The sequence below is a fragment of the Lepisma saccharinum genome, chromosome 3 (genome assembly GCF_977018435.1).
Source record: "Lepisma saccharinum chromosome 3, izLepSacc3.1, whole genome shotgun sequence".
Classification (NCBI taxonomy): Eukaryota; Metazoa; Arthropoda; class Insecta; order Zygentoma; family Lepismatidae; genus Lepisma; species Lepisma saccharinum.
In genome coordinates this window covers 117,873,197-117,893,170 of record NC_139231.1, presented here as the reverse complement: position 1 = coordinate 117,893,170, position 19,974 = coordinate 117,873,197, and the positions used below count along the sequence as shown (strand labels likewise).

General features: G+C 40.2%; 1 protein-coding gene across 5 annotated transcripts in view; it reads right to left on the bottom strand.

Annotated features, from left to right (window-relative positions):
- LOC145985353 (inositol 1,4,5-triphosphate receptor associated 2-like) overlaps positions 1 to 19,974 on the bottom strand; it is a 283,782-nt gene that overhangs the window by 108,003 nt on the left and 155,805 nt on the right. For all 5 annotated transcript variants that reach the window (XM_083119265.1, XM_083119264.1, XM_083119263.1 and 2 more), the window contains 2 exons: positions 15,386 to 15,497; positions 9,082 to 9,158 (listed from right to left, as the gene is read on the bottom strand). In XM_083119265.1, coding sequence (XP_082975391.1) covers positions 9,082 to 9,158; positions 15,386 to 15,497 — 189 coding nt within the window. The remainder of the gene's footprint in view (positions 1 to 9,081; positions 9,159 to 15,385; positions 15,498 to 19,974) is intronic.

Below are 19,974 nucleotides of genomic sequence, written 5' to 3'. Positions count from 1 at the left end.
GAAATGATCGATTTATTGATTGATTTGATTAAGAACTTCGCTTTTCGAAACTTTTGGCTAATCGCAAAGATGATAATAAATGGTGTTAAGATGAAATTGATTAGAGGACAATCACAAAGATATGTGGATAGCACACAACACAAGTGCCACTGAGGTTTATTTTGGTTGCGAGTCCTGACGCCAGAGCCTCGTTAGCCTGCAAAAATGCAGTTCTATGTGGAAGAGAAGTTTCACATTGGGTGCCGTGCGAGAGGGTCTCCCCTAACACCCCACGAATAAAATTAGGGAAATGGAAATAAATAGAAAGAGAAGGAGAAAGAGGGAGGGATGAAATGGAGTAGAGAAGAACTTGAAGAGAAGAGGAGCAATAGCAAAAGAAGCAGAAGCGAAGATGATAAAGATCGGAAATGAAGGTGAAAAGAGGCAAACAATGAAAATTGAAAGAAATCGAAATCAAGATAAAAAGAAGTAGAAATCAAGATAAAAAGAAATCGAAATCAAGATGATAAAAATAAGTAGAAATAAAGATGAAAATAAATAGAAATCAAGATGAAACGGTGAAGAGAAGCAACAAGAAATGAAAGAGAGAGAGTAGTAGTAATTGAAATGACAACTATTTTCTCATACAAATACTCCCTTGAGCTGTAAGACTGTGCGAGACACAGCAATTGTTCACATTCAAGTCAGCCAGAAGCACATTGTAGCAGTCGTACAAAGTAGCCACATAGTACAGGCGTTGCAACTTCTTCAGCTATCTGGTAAATTCTATGGTAATTTTACGTCCGCAGAAATACTTACGAAGGAATTCGCTTCGTAGCATGCAGCCCTAATCGTCCAGATCAGGAAGGTTGGCCCGATTGCTCAATGGCGGTTGAGCAAGAACGTAACGCTGCTTGAAATTCAGTGAGTGGGCTTGTTGAACTAGGTGGAGGTATCAGGTTTAACTACGGGAAGAGTAACTCCTCATAAATCCTGCACTGACCTTGGGCAATTAAATGGGATGGCCTGGCGCTTCTCCTTTGGGTGGAAGTCGACTCGTGGAAGCTGTTGTCAGGAAGACTTGACTCCGTGGAGACATGGGAAATTGGCAACATTCAAGATACATTTCACATGACTCGGGACAGAGGAAAATAAACTGCCGCCTGTCATACCCAGAGTGGTTACACTCTTTCTTTCCTGTTATACACGGTTTCTACATGCAGTAAGGTCCTAACTGCATCAGAAGACAGTATATGGGTATCGCGAGGGGAGGTCGAACGGATCAGTCGATGTCCCTTTACAAATTGACATTCTATACTTATGGTGGTCAATGAAAGAAAGAAATTTCAGTTAATTTGTGTCTTAGCAGAATAACTGAAGGGAAACAATTTAGCTTGAAAAGAGATGTGGAAAATACAGAAAACATGCTAGAGGTTTTCACATTCTATCACCGAGTACAAGAGTACATGAGCGAGTTTTTCCTAAAACAGCTTTTTCTTCCTTGTGCAAAGGAGACATGACGGACTTGGTGCCTAACATTTTACATTATTTGCGCACATTTTCCTCGAGGAAGATGGGTAAAAGTAATGCAAAACAACTAGAATGACGATGTATTTCAGCGTAATGGTCTGATATCAGAGGAAAAACAAAGAAAAAAAAACAGCTGTTCCAGATACGATCTGATGTGTAGAACAGAAGAGTCTCACACAGAACACAATAGTATTCACTAGTTTATAATCATTTGTTTATGCAGTAGAACCATCATTAACTATCAACGACCTGATTCTTCCACCCGCCCTCTTACAAATATTTCAGCGCGCTACGACTAGTGTTGCCCACGAGACGGGACAAGCGTTTCAAAATTCGAGACGAGACTGACCATCTGTCTCGTCTCGTTTTCGAGACGAGACACGGAACGGGACGAGACGGCTCGTGAAAAGTCTCGTCTCGTCTCGAAAGTCAAGAAAAAAATACAAAGAAAATAATTAATCAGTTGCGAATATTTATTTACTCTGCGTAAAGGATTTTCTTTGGAAACCCAAATCAGCGTCTATTACATAAAAAAGGCTATCATATTTACTTTTTATACTCTTCCGAAATCCAGTATTACTTCCATTTTTCAATGGATTCAAGCTTAGTAATTTTAAGCTGTAATAGTACTCCAGATAGAATTACTTTGCTAAAATACCGATTCAGATATCTATCTGTATAAAAATATTGTGAGAGAGAAGTATTCTCGATAATTTTTTGAATGGAAAATTTATGAATAATATCGTAAACCTTACAAAAATTACGAAAATTGCAGGCTTTGTTTGCTTTTCCATAGTAACGAAATTTATTATTTGTTTATCCTTAAAACAGCTTAAATATATTTAACACCTTTAAAGTAAAAACTACTGCTATAACGCGCAGGGTGGTATCTGTAGGGGGGATGGGGGATTTCCCCCCTTCGGTTACTTGTGTCCCCTCTCTGCTTGATAAATTTTATCCATAGGCAAAATGTTATATGGCATAAAGTCATTATCTCATGCTGTCCCTCGACAGTCAGTAGAATTCCCCCCCCCCCCCACTGGAAATTTCTTAAATACCACACTGATAACGCGTAAACTACAGTTAAGTGAGACATACAATAGTTGTTATCGTCACAACACGATTATTCCCACACAAGGAATAAAGAATATTCCACATAAAATCGTGCCATCTAAGGAACGAACCCAAGCAATTTTTGTAGTCTTCTCATGGAAGGAAGTGATTTTTGACATGTAACCTCCCTTGCTAATTGTTTTATTTCCCCATCCAAACCCCCTCACGGCCAGTAATCCTTTTCTCTAGGTATCTCTCACCATATAACTTTTTATTAAGCATTCTGTCTGTTTAAACATGAAATTTCCCAGCGGAGGGAAAATTCCCTCCCTTCAAAATAATCGGCGAAACGGGAATTCCCCTCTCGCCGAAATTTTTACTTGGGTGGGAAATATGATATAATGCACCTGAATTCTGTAAGGAAATGTAATCAATTTGTGGCATAACTTCCCTGGGTGATAGTTATCCTCTCCTGCTTGTCGCGGCGCTTCGGCACGAAAAATTGTATTTATTACTGTTGGTTTGTTCGCAAGCGACACTTCTCGCATTTCGCCTGTCCTGTGTTGTTTGTCGCATAGGTCAGACCGAAGTAAGAAGTGACCAGACCAAAGTAACAACCTATGTCAATTTTCGAACCGAAGTAGCACGACGAGCTGCACGTGTCGCTGGGAAAAGGTATTTTCTATCACTGCCCATATCAACATCTCATTTCTAATTAATTTCTTGCGTCGGTTAAGCATTCTCTTATTTCTCCATATTTCTGGATGTTCCAACATTTCTTCGATTCCCCCTCGGAAAACCTAATTCGCCATACGATGCCCGTGACGAATTTGCCCAGACTATAGCCTCGTGTTGCAGTTATCTTTACTTGCAAAATCCTGAAATTTCCTCAACAACTGCTACCCCAAGGGCTTCCTTCCATTCATCCTTGCGCAAAACGATGTGGAGGTGGCCACTGCCATTGTTTAGTGTAGGTCCTCCTCCAGCCTTATTGGGGACAATCGTCATAAAATTCTCGCCAGCACAAACAGTTCATTCATTGCGACTCCTCTTCTCAAAATCAACAGCTCCATCTTCAGTACTGGTTGCAAACTCGAAAGATTTCGCACCAAAAACCTGGTAATAGGCCAATATAGTTAGATACTCTGCGTTGACGTAAAGAATCTATACTGCCTGAAGTCAAAGGAGTAAAAAGCGACATGCAAGAGGCAAGAAGTGACGCCTGCCACTTGGAAAGGAACCCTCAGTAATAAATATAACCTTCAGAACCGAAGCGACATGACGAGCGGGACGTGTCGCTCGGACTTGACCGTTTTCTAATGTAGTGCATCGTGTCGCCTCTGTCCGTTGGTAGCGCATGCGTGGGAAAAGCCTGCTTAGAGACTAAAGGAGCTTGTGTCGCTTGTCGCTTCGGTGCGAAACCCTCGTGGCGCTTCCATCGATCGAACGCAGGCTTGCACGGCGTCTCATGCCGCCACGGTGTGCAATACTGATGTTGATGGGCTAGTTCCCAAGCAGCATGTGTCGCTTCGGTTTGAACTATCCCTTACATGAAACCTTGCAACCGAAGCAACGCAACAAACTGTTCGGGTCGATTGTCGCTTGCGTGTTGTACGGATTAGACCGTTTTCTGAATACCGTACGTCATGTTGCCTCGGACTGTGAATGCTTGCTAATAAACTGAAGTTGCCTGTGTCACGTGTGACTACCATGTCGCTTGTCACTTCGTTCTGAACGGTCCCTCAAGGGAGCTTTCAGACCAAAGCGACACGCGACAGGCGAGAACCGACAAGCAACCGCTTGGAAACGAACCCTCAGTAATGTGACCTCCAGAACCGAAGTAACACGACAAGGTGTACATGTTTCTTGTCGCTGAAACTTAATATCGTGCATAGTGTAGCCTCGGTCTGTTAGTTGGTAGTGCATACGGGGTGAATATTTGCCTATATACGGAAGGTGCTCGTGTTGATTGTAACTTCGGTGCGGCTTATCGCCTGTCGCTTGTTGCTTCGGTCTGAAAGCTCCCTTAGTGTACGATGGATAAAAGAGTTGATTGAAGGCAGAAAAACAACAAAGTAGATTTCATTCTCTATCTAGCTATTGGTAATTAACAAACATTATATTAAATAGTAATGTCCTTATGGTTAACGAACCTAATTTATTCTCACTATACAGTGAACAAAATATTTTAAGGTTTTACCCACTTTCGGGAATAATATTGTGTGATGTCTTCCAGTTTTAACTTTGGTTGGCATAATATCCTGCATTACTTTTACGAGACGAGACAAAACGAGACGAGACGAGACGGGACAGAACCCTTCGAGACGAGACACGGGACGAGACAAATGTATATTTTCGAGACGAGACGAGACGGCATTTTTATGAGACGGGACGAGACAGACCAAAGTCTCGTCTCGTCGGCAACACTAGCTACGACGCCAAGGGTCCCGGGTTCGAATCCCGGCCTGGGCATAGAGGTTTTTTGTGAGTGTCCCTTCATCAATTTCATCATTCATCCTTGCGATTAGCCAAAAAGTTACAGAAATGCATAGTAAAATAACCCAAACCATATCAAGCAATCAATGAAAGCAAATATTCCTGCTGCATTTGTGAAAGTTTACGCACGTGCGTACTTTCATTTGAGAGAATCAGCATTTCCTGATTCAGGTCTGTCATATTGTACCATCAACGTCATCGCATTACCCAAGTAAGGGATGTGATTGCGGTTCTCGGCAGGAACTAAGTTCTGATAAACGAACATGGCTTCCGTATTTGGATTGTCATGAAGGGGAAGCCAATTTCGATTAGGTTTGCTTATTTGGATTAATGTTCGATTCCACCGTTCCACTATGGTCCAGAAAATTTACCGGAATTAGTTCGTGATGAATGCTTTGGATTTGATTTGCTATATATACACATACACACACCAACGTTTCAGAGAGTACTAGTTCTGTCTCAGCCTTCACGGTAGTGTATTTTTAAAGTCATACAGAATCTCCTTCAATGCAAATAATAGGTGAGGCTCCACATTGTCTAGTAGTCTGGGTAGCTAAATAATCCTCCCAGGTATTCTGTTTTACGACTGCTCAATCCCGCGTCAACAGAAGACTCCCTTATCAAACGGCAAATTTCAAAAGACAGTCGACCCTAGGAAAAAATAACAGGACACTCGCTTCATATCCTGAGCCTCAGGGAGACCTCAGGAAGTTCTGTGCGAGAATTCCAAAAATCTTGCTAGTTTTAACTATCTGAATAATCAAAAGGCGTATCTAAAAAAAAAGCTTTTTTTAAACCCCCTTGAATTCATCTGTTCCCGGAAAATTGTAGCAAGATAAATCGCTAGCCATTACCATGGAGAATACAGGAAGTTCCCGTCTGCTAGAGTGAAGATAAACAGTGTGACAAACAGAGGAACAGAACTGAATCAATACAGTTTCCTCTATGTAACAAAGGACCACGACAACCGCCAACCAAACATTGGTCTACGTTGCTTCTCATAATTGATTCAGTGGTGATCAAATTCGATGCTGGGAGAGGGAGAGAGAAGGAGAGAGAGAGGGAGAAGGAGAGAGAGAGAGAGGTAGGTTACAAAAAGATGTAGAAAAAACAGAAGAAGATAAAAAGTGAAAACAGGATAAAGAGATTAAAAAGGAAAGAGAACAACAAAAGAGATCGAAAGATTACAAAAAGCGAAAGAACAAAAAAGAAAGAATAAAGGAAAGAACACAGAGAAGAAAAATAGAAAGAACAAAAGACAAGTACAGTTGTACAAAAAGTGAAAACCGAGAAGAGGAGAAAGATAAAAGAGCATATCGAGAGAGAGTGAGAGCGATACAAGGAATAAGTGAAATTTTCAATTTTATTCAGAAACTGGTAAAAAATGGTCTGATTATGTTACAATGAATGTTGAAAGATTTAAAATAATTGAAGACTGTAAATTCTGTAAATACAGAATACAGCCTATTATTATGAGTAGTTATCTGAGAGGCGTAAGAAATTTTGAGGTGAGCAGAATAAGGTGTGTCGTTCATTTTCCCTATTACACGAAAATGATATGAAAAGTGAAACAAAACCATAAATATGAGAAGCCTCACTGCACCAGACAACAGAGAACATGACTGTATCCTAACATCAACATCCTAATATTCTGATATTCTAACACGGTTCATAAGTTCATGCTTTTTCAGGGAGTAGTAGCGTTAGTTTTTAGATTTCTAAATTACGTTCGAAACGTTTTCCATTCTCAGAAAGGCCGCGAGTCCTGGGTTCGAATCCTGGCCTTGGCATGAGTGTTCTGTGTGAGTGTCCCTTCATTAATTTTATCGTATCGCTCATCTTATCACCAAAAGCCAAAAGTGACAGAAAAGCTAAGTAAAATAAGCAAATCAATCAATTATTTCTCTGAAATAAACTATTATTACATAATTTTGGTTCACAAGTCAAAGTTTTAAGTCAGCCTAATCGAGACTGTCCCTGATTTCAAGTGCAATGCCCCTCCCCCAGGAATCGCACACTGGACATATTGATGACAAAACAACGACGTTACATTACGCCCCAACTTTAACTCTAGAAGTCATAGTTATTTAGATATTTAGTAAGTTATAAACCTACTAAGATTTTTCTCCACTTTCCAGATCTGTGTGTAAGAGGGAGCACATGGCACCAATAGTTGAAAAAATAAATGGACAATGTGCGAGAATAATAGATTCAAGAAAACGTTAACTCTTTTGAAATCCTAAGTTCATTCGTCCCGTTTAAAATTGTTTGTTTCCTCTCTCAGTAATAATGCTAAAAATCCCTTATGGGAATCCAAATAAATCATTTCTTCTGCTATTTCATCTAGGTTGGGCCTTTTTGTATGCAGATTTCCTGCACAGTCTGTAGCGTCCATTGCTAGAAGGAAGAACTAATTACGCAACATCCACGAGCAATTTTATTAAATTTATTCCAGGAATGTATTTCTTTGACAAGAATCCTGGCCCTCGGCGTTGCAAAATCCAAAACAATCTTCTTAATATGCGGCACGGTCCGTCAACCTCGCCATTACAATTACGTACACGCGCGCTCAGAAGCATATCAAAATTAGGTATCGCCCTCGCTATGCATTAATGCATGAGGAATTGCATTTCTAAACCTAGGATCGAGGACGGAAATTTCTATTACCTGCGAGTATGTTAGCTCAATGCTTCTACCCCGTAGCAAGTCTGAGCACATAACTGTCAATATTACTGCAATAATTGCCGATAATCGTTCCTTACTCGAAATAGGATGCAGGGAAAAACATCCTTAGACATTGCACTCACGTACGGTTGTTGGAGATACGAAATATTACACTCATGGATCTTGACAGGCAAATTACAGCTTTCGGTTCGAGCCCATCACGGTCTGTGCATTACGCCTGAGAATCGTCAAGATTCTTGTTGCACGATATGCTTCTCCTGTTTGCAGTATTAATTGTTATATTGCTCGAATAGCACTGGCGTGTGGCAGCACTGCCCATAACATTAATAACAAGTTATACAAAGAGAAGGAAAACTGTACTTTGTATTCAAATTTTCACTGATAAAATCGTCTTGGCACGATCCAAAAATTGGAAGAAATTATAGCAAACAAGACTATGCTCTAACAACTAGTTTATCTGAATGACTTATCCGAAAATACGTTTATCAATGAAAATAAAGGAGAGGAAAAATGTCCCCCCTCCTCCACCCGCATACATTCGGAGGTATGTGCTATTGTTCTAGTCTCTTAAATTATACTGGAACGTCAGTTACGCGAAAATATTTACCAGATTCCACAATTTATCTTTGTTTTTTTATCCTTTATTTGTAATTTACATTCTTTTACATGATGCTATGATTTAATATCATACCAGGACAAGGACCAATGATTATTCAGTGTCAAACGGTTTCAACAAGTTTTGTAAACAAACTTCATGGTTTCACAGTTCGTGGACTGCTGGTTCTGTAGCAGAGACTTTCGATCTCGCCACCAAAGTTCCCAGGTTCGAATCTCTGCCAGAGTATGGGTGTTCTTTGTGAGTCTTCTTCAAATTCGTCTACTCCTCATCGTCGCGATTAAACAAACTGACAGAGGAGCGGCACTATACTCTGTCTCTTGAATCTATGGAGTTGGCGGAGCCAATCAGTGCACGCTGCTGCAATCTGCTGCTAGATGCACTAACCTACCCTGTCACAAGTTCATTGGCCGAGCCCTCTTAAATCAACACTTGTGCAGAGACTGTTTTCGTTCGCTCGCTCCAGACATTCCCTGGACAGTGTGTTACTAACAAAATACAATGCAGTTCATGGATTTTTAACAGTACAGGACAAAAGAAGCTCGAAATAGACTACCAAGAGTAGCGATCTGCTCATTTTACTTCACTTCTATAATCTTGTTTCTCCCACTACACCCCCCAGGTTTGCAGTTTCGGAGAGTTAAGAAGGTCCTGATTTCATGTTATGTAAGTATGGTAGTAGTAAAATCTAAATAAATAAAATAATGAAACTGAACACTCACCGATGCGGAATTGCTGTCGTCCTCTGCTTCGTCATAATCTATGGCTGCCGAACGTTGAATGGCTGCCACAGGTGATCCTACAAAAATAAAAATATTATTACAGTGTCGAACTTGTGCAACAAATTGTTTAATTTTACGCTCCATACACACTTTAAACATATCATCGAATTGCCCTGCACGCTACTATCGCTTCTATATCGTTAATATTCTAGTTGTTCAATTCTAGGATAATAGCAATGACACAAACAGGAAGGGGAAGGAACAACGCACTAAATTTATGTCTTAATCTGGATTTTAACAGGACCCATGGATGTAGCCGGAGGCAAGAAAAAAATATGTTTATGTTTGTTGTTGAATATGCACAAATATTAAATGTATGCAAACGGAAGTGGAAGAATTCATATAGGATGAAACTTTCTGAATTTCCGTGGCTTAAATTAACACATTGACTTGTTTGTTTGTTAAGAATTGTGATAGGTGCGGCAATTCTAAACACGATTTGCACCCATTCTGAAGTCTATGCTGTGTCCTTTCTGAAGTCCCACTGGGTATCTCGTGCATCTCTCAATGTTAGTGTAGTCTTTTTCATTACAACCTACGTGTGCTTAGTGATAAAATGTGTTGAATGGTTACATTTTAATTATGGTAACGTCACATAGGGCATTTGCGTCCATTGCACAATACGAGGGTGAGCGAGCCCCTTTACTAAAACAAATTTGAGGACGAAACTAACAAGAAAATAAATTCGTGTTAAAACTATCATTCGACTCCTAAAACTAGTACGGTCATCGACTCCTAACCAACACCTACAACTATACTATCATCTGAGGCTAAAAGCCAAGGCTATAAAGGGACACTAAGCACACGGAAGGACAAACACGAGACAACACACAATACCAGAGAGCTACACTGGCTTCGGGTCCAGGCGCCAGTCTCTCGTTAGCCTGCAAAATTGCAGTTACAGGGATGCACTGCGTGGAAGAGAGATTGACAATTGCGTACCTTCTTAGGTCGACTTTCGTCTTTCACACACCCTGTGAACGTCTCTTTGATTATAGAAGTGTAAGGATTTAATGGGACCTGAACAGCTCAAATACATTTGAAAGATATACCAGTGATTAAGACGCTGACGCAAGTTCTACGCCAAAGGCCTGTTAGGCATACAAATTAAAACAATATTGTCGAAATCTGGAAAATCGTGGCCCAATATGGGGGAAGTAACAATCGACATTTTCCTCTTCAGTATAAACCAAACTCTATTATTTCTGTATCAGTTTACAAGAAGGAAAGATTGTTTACGCTATGTACATTATTTATGACAAATTATCAACAACTACTTTAGCAATTTTTGGAACCATGTGCGTGGGAAAGTCTTCAGATAAGTCTGTAACAGCTTGCAGCAGTCATGGAACAACCTTGTGGGACATTCCGCCAAGCTTTTATATTATACTTGCTATCTTGATTTGAATCTATTTTTTCGGCTTGTGATTCATGATAGAAAACCCTGGAATCAGGTGCGTAATTGGCACTTTTACGTCTGGAAAACCACCTTTGATGTAATCTGTTTGTATACTTTTATCGGGGACGCAATTTTCTTCACGTGTTTGCTTCTTATTCTCATCCTGAATATGAACTGCTCTGGAACTGTCATTACATGCTTTTTTTTCTTAACTTGGTTTGCGTAATGAGGTCATTATGCACTTTCTCTAATTTGCACTCGCAAAACAAAAACTGCAAAAAATGATACATAATTTTTTCGTGCGTGTGGTGATTACTTTTGTAATGGTTGATGTTAATGATCACACTAACCTGTTCTTCCGCACTGGTTATTGGAGGCAATTATGCCGTATCTCGTCTCTAAAGGTGACAATTGCTGGTTTTTAAGTAAGATTTTTATCGCACCGAAAGAAGTGAATCTTCCAGTAACCATGCAAATGTGGCCACGATACAGAAAACCAACGGCAACTTGTCGCATACGACAAGTTACTGCGATTTTAAGACGGCTTTACATAGAGGCAAGTTGGAGCAACTAATCGCATGCGATTGGGAACTTTTTATCGCCTCATCATGTACAAGAGGTCAACAATTTCATTCCATGTTATAAACAGTTATTACCAAAACTAGTTGCTTAGTTTGATTTGTGGTATGATAGTGTAAACTGCACACAGTGTCTCAAATAATTAGCTTTCGATATAGAAAAAGAAAGACGTCCTTCTGTTACCTGAAGACTGAGGATGTCTGTCAAAAGTAAACTAAATCTCCCTTCAAAACTCAGTTATCGGAGAACTGCTCATGTGTATAAACATACGGCTAGGCAGCAACATGCTATATTTTAGTATGAAATATAATTCTACTTCCGTTTATGATCATAACACATACGCTGGTATGCAATATAATCAAAGCTGCAGTATTAGGATTATAAGAAAATCCGTACACATGTCGTACATTGGTTCGTATGTAATATCTTTACTTTTTAGTTCTCAAGCCCTTTGTTATTGTGTCACACCGCCTAGAAGTCGCATGCGACCGACAGAGTTCCCCACTTTCCTCGAGAACCGAGCAACTTTTCTCGTATGCGACCCAAGCACTTCGGGAAACTTGTCGTCGGGAACCGGTGGCATGCGACTAGTTGCTTCGAGTTGCCTTGGTGTAAAGAAACATTTGCCCGAGTAACATGCTACAAAAAGTTGCTAAGAAACTAGTAGATTCTCGTTTTGCAAGGAAATATGAGGAAATCTTGTTAGTCGATTGCGACTGGATGATGGATTGACCTCATCACATAAAGCAAAAAGTAATTAAGGATTCAAACCATGATATATTATGGAATATTAACGACCAATGAACGACTGACAAACATGTAATTTCTACTAGAAAAACAGATTCCTTACAATGAACAGTTTTCTAAAATTCTTTCAGAAAATTCAGAATCTCATTCAGAAAATTTTACAATTCTACAACATGACAACATGTATAATAGAATCTACACTCTTTAACAGACCCTGTCAGACAAGAGGCTTCGTATCTTATAAATTGCCTAATGTGCGGAGCACAGGGTTTAAAAGACATGGGTAAATTCCATAACCATTTATTATTTTTTTTTATTTCGGATCAGCTGATATTGTAAATAGAACCGTGCTTCATTATCTTTTTTATGCATCTTTTTCCCCAACTTACTGCCCGAGGATGGTATACATTTCGAACGACTCTGGTGGCTTCTCTTTCATGCTTTACTGTCCCTATTTCTTACCTCCTCGCTGTCTCTATTTCCCCACTTCTTCTCTCTCTTATAAAACAAGCTACTGACATTCTGTAACTACCTCGTGTTAATGTGTCTCTCTTTGCCTTCATCTGTCACTTACGTCCTTTTTTTTGCTTCCTTTCTCAAAATCTTTTAACAAGCACGAACAAAAAAAACAACCTACATCTTTCGCCATTTCGCAGTAAAAAAAGCCATGGCGTTCACCAGCATTGTGTTCGAAAATAAGAAAGACTAAGTTGCTCTGTAGAGTCGTGTTAACTAGCTGATGACCCATTTTCTCACAAGGCAACCGTGTATCAACCTACAAAGAACATGCGCTCAAGAATCTTGCCAAGTCATGTAAGAAAGGTAGGAAAAACTGAAGAATGATATAATGGCCGACTATTTTATAACGTTCCCCGAGGTCAGTGTCCAAATGAGCAGCATTATTTGGGACTAGAGACCTTTGAAGATAAGAAAGAAAACTTTGATCGGCGAATCTCTTAATTGAGTTGCTGCTAAATGAAGTACGCTGGTATCTGAACCATATTGACATCTTCAATGGAGTTGATAATAAATTGTTAGCAGTGAATCATAAAAATACTTTCAACAAATTCCATTTATCAACTTCGTTGCAAAACGTTAGTGGAGAAGAAACTTAATGAATCGCAGAGGCATTCGTTGACGGCAATTTATATCGACCTGATGGAAACCACACATGTAAACATGTATCCTTAATTAACTAAAAATTCCAATCGAATCGTAATGGATCAAGACATCTACAGCTGTTGAAAATGAACAAATTGCAAGTCCTGTTTTAAGCTTCACGCCATGTCCTTTGATGTAATTCTTCATTATTCTGGTGTTTTTTCTTTGATGTCTCTACAACAAAGAACAACTTGATTTTGATCACCTAAATTCTACCCTAATCACCTTAGAGCACAGAAAAGCTATGCAGGATATTAGTTAGAGAATCAAGAAGGATTTTTCGAATTTAGTTTTTATAGTATCTGTGTAAACCTAGTGTAAATACACACCATGAGCTAGTTGTGTATCATCTACTCTTCAACGCAATGCCTTATGTTCATGATATCTCCGACTGCTGTCTTTTATGTTAGCATTTCCAAACAGTAATGTTTCTTCCTTTCTTCTTTAGGATTATAGTTTTCCTCTTAACATTTCCTATTTCTCTGACACCTTGATCCTCTGCAACAGTGTATGGTTTACCACGAAAAAGTAGCACTGGATTCATATCTCTGGGGAAGGTTCATCTATATTTCTGCAAGTAATTGTCTGAATTCTCTTCGCCTCGTCGTCTTCTAGTGAGCGAGTTCAGTCTCTCTCACTGTATCGCTCTCGTAGCCTTTTCACACTCAGTTCCAATCATTATACAGGGTGGCTCAAAGAAGTCACTTAATACCCTCGGTACAAGACCACTGCAGCGCGCAACATGCAAATGGTGATGACCAATCGTTATTAGGCCAAGGGGGAACCACATTGACGCCACCGCGCGGTCGGCGGCCATCTTGATGTCCGCCATCTTGAATTAAACTTCAGAATTTCAAATGGGAAGGGGGTGCTATGATATATGAAATGAGGCTAGAATTTTACGAGAAATGTAATGGTGCAGGTTTTCTCGACGTATCTTTAACCAGTAAAAAGTTATGACTGAATTCTTGTACCAATTTGCTCCTTTTCGAGGTGTTAGAAATTTGTTTAGCGCATCGGTAACGCATCGAGATCAAAGTGACGTCTAGGGAGGGGAGAGAAGTTCGCATGTCAATTCACACGATTTTAATCGGATACATCTACGAAGAGCTGCGCATTATGATTGGTTGTCGCGAACAATTACAGTGTGACGCTTCCATTGAATTAAAAGTTCTTCACAGTGACAAGGCTAATGTTTATGTTCATAAGAAAGTTCATAAACAGAATATGCGACCCTTGTCATCTGATAACTAACTTTGGACAGAAACTGCTTCACAATGTTCCCATAGTGTTCTGGTGTTCCTCCCTATTGAAAAAAAATCTCTGTAAAAAGTACCTTCTTCCATAAGCAAGGATGAAAAAACCTGTTTATTTAACAAATCCAAGTAGCCTTAAGCATTTAAGGCTCCGTTGATGAAAAATTGACTAACCAATCGTGTTCCACACAGCACGCCACATCATTAACTTACCAGCACTAACCATTCAGCTTTGATCTGTCGAACATGGATTATCAGATAAAAAGCATTGAATATTCTGTTTATGAACTTCCTTATGAACATAAACATTAGCCTTGTCACTGTGAAGAACTTTTCATTTAATGGAAGCGTCACACTGTGATTGTTCGCGACAACCATTCATAATGCGCTGCTCTTCATGGATGTATCCGATTAAAATCTTGTGCAATGGCATGCGGACTTCTCTCCCTAGACGTCACTTTGATCTCGATGCGTTACCGATGCGCTAAACAAATTTTATGGCATTTTTCTAACACCTCGAAAAGGAGCAAATTGGTACAAGAATTCAGTCATAACTTTTTACTGGTTAAAGATACGTCGAAAAAACCTTCACTATTGCATTTCTCGTGAAATTCTAGCCTCATTTCATATATCATATCACCCCCTTCCCATTTAAAATTCTAAAGTTTAATTCAAGATGGCGGACATCAAGATGGCCGCCGACCGCGCGGGTGGCGTCAATGTGGTTCCCCCTTGGCCTGATAACGATTGGTCATCACCATTTCCATGTTGAGCTCTGCAGTGGCCTTGTACCGAGGGTGTTAAAAGTGACTTTTTGAGGCACCATGTATAACTATTAATGCACGTTCTTTGCTGCCCGTTTCGAGTTAGATTAGCCATACGCAGTTGTTCTTTCCGAAATCTAACTGTGTTTCACAGTATACAAGCCCAAACCTTGAATACCAGTGTAAGACGTCCCTGTGGCATTGGTTCGTTCTATCCTTTCAGCCCCATTTAAGTAATAGCAAAGCAAACATTACAATTCTATAATTTACTGTCCAGACTAGCGAATCTCTACTTCACATCGTATCAATTTCGATTGTTATAATAGGCTATATCTTACCTGGTATACTGCGCTGTCGAAGCCTTGGATGAACCCTCTGACCTCCAGACCAGTCTCCTCTGTCTGGGGAGCTGGCTGTTGGACTAGCGAAGGCTTCGTCGTTCGAATCGTCCTGATAATATAAAGAGACAAAAAGGGTAATTACAGTCACTTATATTCTTTACAATCAGAATACAATTGTATTGTAATTTTTTCTTAATTTACGCCCATTTTCTGCTTCTTGCACTAATAGCTACGACGAGGATAAAAGATGATTAGATGAAATTGCTGAATGGACACTAGCAAAAGGAACGCCCGTTGCAAGATCTGGACTCGAAACCAGAACCTTCGGTGGAGGAGTTGCTAAAAGTAAACACGAAAAAAATTAAGTTCCCTACTATTATGCTAGTTCACTGGTCTCAAGTACTGATAACCACCAGCCTAAGTTGCATGTATATAGCTCTTGTTATAAAGAACATTGAGAGTTGGGTGTAGCGCAGTAACTCTTCCAGCAAATCTCTAAGGAAATAAGTATACTTTTTCTGTCAGTTTAAGAAACACGCTCCTTCAGTTGCAATGGACGATTGAAGTACTCTTAACGGTCACTTCTAATGTAGTAACACGGTCGTTAATGGCTATGTCATCTTAAAAGGAACGAGCAAATTGCGATGTTCTGATATCTCAAAGGTTTTTCACTAACCTTTTTTTCCATTTCCTAGATATCCTCGCGTTAAGATGCATTGTTCCAAGATAGCGAAATTGCATACAAGTGTCAGGAGATGGAAGTCCGTCACTGGAAACAAAAACAAACAAGCCAAACGCTCGGAACTGGTTTAATTGCAGTTGTAACATTGGACGGAAAGTTACGGCGTTGTCTAAAACAAACAAATTGTTATGCGGTCCTTCCTCTTTACATGTCCAAAGGTTGATCCAACATGGTCACACAAGATGAACAGCTTTTGGGAGCTAAAGGCCACAATTTACTTTCTTACCAAGATTACAGAACTGAGTTATCGTGTGCCCCTACTTTTTTCCTCTTTTTGCGTGCGAAGAAACTCCCCCTGCCCCCTAAAAGCCCCCTGCGACAGAGTCTTCTACCTCCTACCAAACAACTCGCTGCTGCCATAAATTATTCATGACGTAAAATACTAAAGTGGTCCGTCGGGTTGTCTGAATTGTCCGCTTCTAACCGAGTTATGTAACGTTCTTCAGGTTGAGGCACTGAACTACATACGGCGTCCACACTGGCAAGAGATTACATCCATGCACGATGTTCCTTCAAGGAAAGAAGCCTCACGGATAAATCAAATGCATGAGTGTAATAAAAAAATAAAAAAAACATCGGGGGGCCTCCCGCAGTCTCTCTCACGGGGTTCTACTCCTAGCTTTAGTTTTTTCAATTTTCACTTAACCCTGCCAGCTGATAATTCGGATGCTCTATATGTTCCTTGAAAAGAATTAATACATCTTCGTGCACCTCCTGCTCGTACTCAGGCTCGAATTTATTTTTTCAGGAAGAGCGATACGGTAGTTGCAAGCTGGATTCTGCCTAGCCAGAGGACTTTTGTTATTGTCCCTGCCTTGATCGGGCCAGTGTGCTTGAGTTAAAGTTGGTTTTCACTGTTAGCTTCTGATGTCCGTTCGCCTTCCCATGACAATACATGGAGCTCAGGCCTAACAACATCGTGAGACCTCGTTACGTACAATTGCACAAAACATTTAAGCCAAATTAATGTCGGACATTTTATATATTTTCACTATTGGACAAAGCTGGTAGAAATGCGACGTTAAATAAACTAAATGAATCATCACTCTGTGTATAAGCACAGACACCACATTAGAACTATCGAGTTTTTCTCTACGTTTAAGACACCCAAATATCAACCTGTCTTCCACGTAGCACACCCCGAACTATTTTTTTTTTCAGACTAACGAGGCTCTGGTGCCTGGACCCACAGCCAGAATAATCCTCTGCGGGGCTTGTGTTGTATCATCCATGTGTTTATTATTGTCCCTTCGTCCGTCTCATCACCATTCATCTCCATCGTCGCGACTAGCCAAAAGTGGTAGAAAAGCGACGTGAAACAAACCGAATTAAATATTTTTGTTTTCTGGACATTTTACGGCAATGTTTCCCCAGTGGAGACCCCTTGCAGCATTACGATGATGTACTAAGAAGTTGGAACCGACTTATTACTGAAAGACGAGGAGATGATATTGTATCGCGGCCGCGGATCCGGGTGTTCGACTCACCTTCTTGCCCTAGAAGGTTCTGGGTTCGTGTCCCGGCAAATATATGTCGAAATTGGAGTTAGAATTATGGATTCGTCAGCTCTTAGGCTGTTTGCACCCATCACATTACACGAGGACAAGTCCCTTACCCTTACCACAACTAAAACAAGTCGTCTTTTTTGAAGGCGATTGTTCACATCCACATTCATGTTAAAAGCTGAGGCTATGAAGGGGCACTCAACTCGCTAAAGGACGAAACACAGGACAACACAAAACCACACAGAGGATCATGGTCTAGATGTGAATCCAGACGTCAGAACCTCGTTGCCATGTACAACATGGAAGAAAGACTGACATTTGGGTGTCTTCCGATAAACTCACCCCTTACATCCCCAAAATATGTCGTCCTTGTTCTTTCATCATCATTCATCCTCATCTAAATAATATGCGTTAAATTTATATGATTATCACGTCACTTTTCAGCTACTTTTGACTAATGACGACAATGGGGATGAATAGTGATATGTTGAGATAGATGAAGAGACAAACACAAATGGATGACAGAACACAATTCGTAGAGAGGACAATCTTGGCTACAGGTCCAATTGCCAGTGCCTCGTTAGTCTGCAACATGCAGCCTGGGTGTGCTACGTGGAAGAGAGGTTCGCATTTGGGTGTCTTTTTACAAAGGATGGAGGGCCGCAGTAGCTCAGTTAGTAGAGCATCTGGCTACCATACGGAAGACCCGGCCTCGAATTCCGGGGCATCTGATCTGGACCAGGAATTCTTCCAGTCAGTAGCGTACGCAGGATTTCATCAAGGGGGGTGTTATTTCGAAAACTTTCTACAAATTCACATTACCATTGTTTTATTATACTTTAATTAATTAATTAATAATAATAAATTAATTAATAATTCTTAGAATTAATTACTACTAATGCAGCTGCTATTTATGAAAGAAATAGAACAAAATTACATTTCTTTGTTACAAAATAATTGTCTAGTCAACGGTTATTTGTATATGATAAGTGAGACATTTTAAGTGTGAAGAAAATCCATAAAAACAAGCAAATATATTAAATTTATTGAAACAATCGAAATATGAAACTCATTCAAGGAGCCGCGCTGGTCTAGTCTGACAACTTCGTGGGATATCCGGGTTCGATTCCCGGTATTGGTTGTAATTTATCCAGCCTTGTCTCCGCACCCAGCCTCATAGCAATGGGTACCTGAGAGCAACCCTGGGGGATGAAGGCTGCCGGAGCATGGTGCTGATCACATCACCTGGAAAATAGTTCGAGATCGAGAATCTTTGGGGCCCACCACACCACTACGTGTGTCTTCATGGCACAGTGCTATATGCACGGGGGAATTTACATTACCTTTACCTATGGAACTCGCTCAGGATGATGATGAAGCGCAAGAATACATGTTGCTAAATTCCACTGAGTCTATGTTTTCGTTGAAAAGTAAGTTTATATGCATTCCAACACATTTATCACTTCTAGGTGATTCCCAAGCACTTCTTCAACATTATTTAATGATGTGGATGTAGACTCAGCATCACTTGAGAGTTCACAAGGGGATGTGAAATCAGTACCGGGAAGAACGTTTGCAATAAGGTCGGCACACTGCGACGAAGCAAGGAATTTTCACAATTCTCGCGAGAGTCACTGCACGACTTTTGCAAAAAAAAATTGCAAAATTGAACTTTGCGGCCGCTTAGATTGTGTTTGGAATGTTGTGTTTCTCTTCATTCTGCATGGGAATAATAATTCAAATTATTATTATTATTATTATTATTATTACTGTCGCAGATATTTGACTGTGATATATTAGCCATTTTAATTTTTTTCTACAGCATTTTCCATAATATTTCAAAAGCTCAAGGGGGGGGGGGGGGTTAAACCCGGTAACCCCCCACCCTTGCGTACGCCACTGCTTCCAGTCAATTCCCTTTTTCTGCGCGGCTCTGAGGCCCACCCAGCACCGTACATGCATACCTGAAGGCAACCCTGAGGGGTTAAGGCGGCTGGTCGTGATTCTGATCACATCAACCCAACTATGGCCGAGATCAAGAATATGTGGAGCTCTATACCTCCACATCACCCCATATGCCTTCATGGCGTGCGTGTGCGCACACGCACAGGGATACCTTTTACCTTACATTAAACATAAAACACAATCTAAAAAGTAGGAAAGGTTTTTAGTTGACAAGCTCAAAAGTACTTACGTCTTGTTAGAAAGGTAACCGATTTCGGAGCAACCCACACCAACCTTGCGCCTATGTTCACCCGTACCCGGTACGCTGTTACGTTCGACTACCTCAAGACCACATGTATATCATTATGCTTAACAGCAAGCAAGTTGTTGAAACT